This window comes from Muscardinus avellanarius (genome assembly GCF_963383645.1).
Source record: "Muscardinus avellanarius genome assembly, chromosome: 7".
Taxonomy (NCBI): domain Eukaryota; kingdom Metazoa; phylum Chordata; class Mammalia; order Rodentia; family Gliridae; genus Muscardinus; species Muscardinus avellanarius.
The window spans coordinates 7,437,662-7,442,881 of NC_137793.1; the positions used below are offsets into that span (position 1 = coordinate 7,437,662).

The window sequence follows — 5,220 nt, forward strand, 5'->3', positions numbered from 1 at the left end:
CTCTTCCTCCTCCCCCTCTTCCTCTTCCTCCTCTCTTCTTCTTTTTCTTCCTCCTCCTCCTCCTCCTGCTCTTTGTTTTTTCTTGATTTCTCCTTTGGCATTGGTAATGGAGACCCTCATAATAGACAACATCCAAAGAAGTTTTCTCCTGCCCAGAGTCCTTAACACAGTTTGGAGGAGGGGCAGTTCTCCCTTGGCATTTGTGGGGATGGTCCCTTTTCCTTTATTTCTTTATTTATTGTTTTTCCAAGGTAGGGTCTCACTGTGTTGCCCAGGCTGGCCTCGAATCCTGGGCTCCGGCCATCCTCCTGCCTCAGCCTCCCGGCGGCTGGGACTGCGGCATGTGCTGCCGTGCTCTGCTTTCTCATTCCTCAGATGTGGCTTTCTGCCAGTTGCAGAAAGCTTGAACAAGGAGAAAAGTACAATTCTACCATTCCAGGATAACTGGTTCTCTCTTCTCTAATCTGCTCCAGCCTCCTCATCCATCCCCCAATTCAGAGATCCCTGAAAGGCTCCCAGCCTGCTTGGTTTGGGGTCTTTCTTTAAAAGTTTCTCACTGATCTGTCCTTTTTTTTAAACCTTTCCTTCACCGATGTTCAGATAAAACATAGGCACATCCAAGCCTTTCCTACTTTAAGATAACATTACATCACACAAGGCTGGGGAAATAGCTCAGTGACAGAGCGTTTGCCCGGCGTGCTTAAGGCCCGTGGTTCCTCCCCCGCCACGCACGCACGCACGCGCACACACACACACACACACGACATTGCCCATTTTCCAGCCTCCACCCCGAGGGAAGGGTGGGATGAGGTGGGGCAAGAGGAGAGCTGTACTCCTGAGTCTTACAGAGTAAAGCTAAGTATGAAGTTTCCCTTCAACTCCACTGTATCTTTCAAGAGGCAGTTGTCTGCTGCTTAGAGGGATTCTTGGGTCCAGACACGTCTTCAGTTAAATGTTCATTCGACACAATTTTTATAAGATGCTTTTCTGCCTACCTTGAGGGCCCAAGGAGCTTGGTAGTAGCCAGCCGACTAGAGAAGCCCCAACTTCTCCCTCCATGGGTATGACCAGAATCATGCCGGGACGGATCGGGGGCTACGCTGAGTCAGAACTGCAGCTCGGTCGCCTTGTAGGGTAAAGTGCCGCTTCTAGAAGCCTGCCAGCCGAGCCACTTTCACCCCTGGGGTGGGTGTTCAGAGTGCTGCAGTTCCAGGGAAGAGCCCCTCGCTGCCTGTGGAAGCAGCGGCCTGTCCCTCTTTCGCACAGTAAGAGTGTGTGGCCCTGTTTTCCGCCTGGCTTAAGGGGCTTTGTTTCCCCCCAACATAGACGGTCAGCCGGCACTTCAGGAACATACCTGTGAACGAGAAGGAGACCCTGGCCTACTTCATCTACATGGTGAAGAGTAACAAGAGTAGACTGCATCAGAAGCCAGAGGGGGGCAAGCAGCTGGAGTGACCGAGCTTCGTGCACAGGTGACGGCGCGGCCACGCCCGCGAGACTGCTCAGTGTTACTGTAAATAAAAACGCTTGAATGACGCACACTGTAAATCTTTTGGGTCAGGAGGATTCTATTCTCATGACTCAGCATGTGTATAGAAAGTCTTTTAAGATAACTACTGGACTAAAAACAACCAGGATCATAAAAAGAATTTAAAACTGTATTGCAGCCTTCAACAAAGCATTAAGTCAGCTCTACTGGAAATGTGGAACGAGAAAGATTCTGGTGCCGCCTCGGGCAGGCGGCGCGGAGGTCGTAGCTGGCCCGCCCGCAAGCTCTGTCGTTGACTAGCACGTCCGTTTGCCACTGTCCCCTCGCTTGCCCTGTGCCTGCACGCAGCGGGCGCTCAGTCAGTGTTTGTGGCTCGCTGGGCTGTCACAGCAGCGCCAGCCTCGTGGCGTCTGCTCCGCTCCTCGTGGCCAAGACCGCTGCCACCGGTGCCGCTCAGCGCTTAGCCGGAGGCGTGGGGGTCCTGATGCCAGGAAGGAGGGTTCCCACCAGCCGAGGGCTTCAGGCAGGCAGTCGCAGGTGCACAGCTCTCTTGGCTTGGGTTCTAGAAGTAGTAACGTGGAGAGCCCCCCAGGAGGTCCTGAGCGCACCCCCACACGCACGCTCTGCTCTGGGGGTGGGGCCTGCGGCAGGGCAGTGCTAACTGGGCAGACCCCATCTACATGGAGTCCACACGGACCCCAGGCTGTCAGGAACCCTGTGAGCCCTGCTCAGAAGCCCGGCGTGGGAGGGACTCCTGGCCTGCCAGCAGCAGGAAAGTCAGAGATTGCTTAAAGTAATTTTTTAAATATTCAAATTGCCTGATTGTTTTTGTCGTTCAAAAAGTCAAATTTCTCTGTTTAATTATCTCAGAGCCAATGTATACTGTGAAAACAAAGCTTTATATTCAGAACTATACTTTTGCAAAATTCTCCGGTGTGTCAGGGGTAGGGGCAGAGGTTATGAACAGGAAGGGGGATGAAAAGCATTCAGATTCTAATTTCTGAACATCTCGACATATATTATGGTCATTTTCCTACTCGGTTTTAATTCTGAGTTATTTTTCTTAAGCCTTAAATAGTAAAAGGAGCAACGGTGGGCCTGGCCTGCCAGAGAGCTTCATTCTTACAGGCGGCTTAACCTGCGCACGGTCTCCAGAGAAGTCAGCAGGAGCACGCCAAGCGGGCCTGGCGGTGGAGCCTCTGGGTCTCAGGTCCTGTGGGTCCTGTGAGGCTGAGCGCTGTGCTTTCTGTGGCATGGGGACAGGGCCACCATTCTCACTAAAATGCAGTGTGTTCCATTGCAGCCAAGCTTTCTCCAGTGTTCACAACGCATGCCTAGCAGATTGCAGCCTTTAAAAATCTGTGTAAGTGAATGTACATAGGATATACTCCAGACCCAGGGTCCTGCTTTGATAGGGTCCTGGCTGTGGAGGGCGCGTCGAGGCGCTCCGGAGCGTCTTCAGCCATCCAGAGTCTGTGTGTATTGGAGACGGCCCCTACGCAGTAGCTGGCGGCTGTCCTGGGCGGCTGTCCTGGGCGGCATCTGGAGGTGGGCTATTCTTAACCTGTCCTGTGGCCATGTCTGTGTGTGAATGAGGAAGAAGTGTATCTTCCTGATATTTAACCAAAACTGCAGGCACGTAGGTCATGCCGCTGTGTCTTTAACGGCAGACCTGCTTTCCCAGGGAGAGCAGCACATTCTGTTTGAGAGGATGTGGTGTTAGGACCGTCTGTTCACGTGTGTCTGTAGAGCGCTTCTGCTTCGAGTCAGAGCCCGGGGAGTTTTCCTCCTCAGCTCGACGCCGTTCTCTCTCACACCCCAAGCTGTCTTTTCTTCATTGAAGGCCGCACCGGGGAGGTAGAGGTGGTGGGCATCTTTCCAGCCTTCCAGAACAGGTCAGGCGAGAGGAAAGACAAAACCGCTGGGACGTGGACTCTTCTCCTGGCTAGCAGCGTGCCCCTTCATCAGCCCACTTGGCTTTGCCTCCTTTGCAGCTGCTGATGGCTTGATCCGTGGGCAGGAGGCTTCTGCCTGGGAGAAGTGGCCAGGCCTCCGAGCCGCAGGGTCAGGCTCCGGGGAGCGGTAGGGCTTGGGGAAAGCACGTCCATCTCACTGCCTGCACCTCCAGCCCACCCGCCCAGGGCGGCGCCCAGCATCACCTCCCACCTCTTGGTGCTCCTGGGCAGGACTGAAATCCCAGCTCCAGCACCAGCGAGGTGGTCTCCTTAAAGAGGACGGTTCCTGTCTCGGTCCTGCCTGCTCCCGGCCTTCCATGCGCCCTGGGTTGGTTGTCCCATGGAAACTTTTGTTTTAAGGTTTAAAAAAAAAACAAACTTGGGTTGGCATTGGGCATGTAAAAAAGACCGTCCTGAGTCTCAAGAGTGAAAACCAAAGACTTGGAGACAGTGCTGCAGTGAAGGGGAGTTTCACCTGTTACAGCTGGGGCTCTCATCCCTTCTGTCATAGCTGGTCGTCATGCTGGCTTCTCAGAGCGTGGTGTGGTGTTCGTAATGTCCGCTGGCAATGTTGCGTCTAACTTTGGCATTGGGGCCGTTGATGCTGCAGGAACGTTTCTTTAGTGTCCTGCAGGGCAGCTGCTGGTGAAGGACACAGGGAGGAGTTCTCCCTGGGGGGCCTTGTCTACTGAATAAGGCTGCCAGGTGGGTCTCAGAGAGGCTGCTGTAGGGGGCGTCTGAGGGCTCTCCAGCCACCAGACACCACCGCTGGGAAAGAAGCAGGAGTCATCCAGGCCAGTCTCCCCATAGGTGCTGACTTTCCGCCTACCAGCCTGGGCTTACACACCTCTGAGGACAGAGAACTCACTACCTCCGGGGAGGCCTGCTCTATCTCTGTACGCCTGTGGCTTTTCCATTTTCTCTGTCATTTCCACCTTAGTTTCTGCCCCATGGGGTCGGGCACATGGAACGTTATCTTGGCGAAGGCCCGGTTCCTGTGACTCTCCAACTCTCCGGCAGCTCCGTGTTGGTCTTGTACAGAGGAACACCTAGGATGGGGCAGTGCGGCATCCTGGCTGCCCCCTGGTGTGGGTCTGCTTAGCTCCACACTGGGGAACGCCATCAGTGTGGTTTCGTGCACTTGTTGAAGCCAACGCTGGCAAGGGGGGAGGTGCCGCCACCACTAAAAAAAGAACCTTGGGCAGCCAAGGCCGGAGTCCCACGCTCGCCCCACAGAAGCTAAAGGCCCCTGACAGCCAGAAGATCCTAGAATCCCATGCCTCTGCACGCAGCCGGAAGGCCCCCTGCTTGCTGAGGGCCGGTGCCTTTACACACCTGGGTTTTACTGCAAAGCTTAAGAACTTGGGGGCTGGGGACAGCGTGTTTCAGCATCAGGCCGCTAAGCCGGGAGGTCAGGTTGCTACTGTCTGGTCTCGGCAAGCACCGCCATGCTAGTCCCTGGCCCCCTCATCCTGCTCTCACTATCAGGATGACTCCGATGCGGTCTCAGGGATGCCGCGCCCAGGTTCCCCACAACCTGTAAGGCCTGGCCTGCAGCGTTCAAGGTCCAGTATAGCCATTAGGCCAGTTGAGTTTTGCAGAATGCGTGGTTCAGGAGGACGGTTCTAGCCTCCAACTTCAGACCAGGTATAAGGGCCGTAGTGGGAGGCACTGGCCGGAATCCGGATCCCCTGAGCGGGCTTTATGGCGACCTCTCCGCTGACCTCTGCCTCTGAGGCCGTTGCCGCCGCTGGGCCTGGTTCCTGGCCATTCCCT

General features: G+C 55.1%; 1 protein-coding gene across 3 annotated transcripts in view; it reads left to right on the forward strand.

Annotated features, from left to right (window-relative positions):
- SAP30L (SAP30 like) overlaps positions 1-1,455 on the forward strand; it is a gene marked incomplete at both ends in the record, with an annotated part of 8,292 nt that extends 6,837 nt beyond the window's left edge. For all 3 annotated transcript variants that reach the window (XM_080698919.1, XM_080698920.1, XM_080698921.1), the window contains one exon: positions 1,327-1,455. In XM_080698919.1, the coding sequence (XP_080555045.1) occupies positions 1,327-1,455 (129 nt within the window). The remainder of the gene's footprint in view (positions 1-1,326) is intronic.
- Between the last annotated feature and the right edge of the window lie 3,765 nt (positions 1,456-5,220).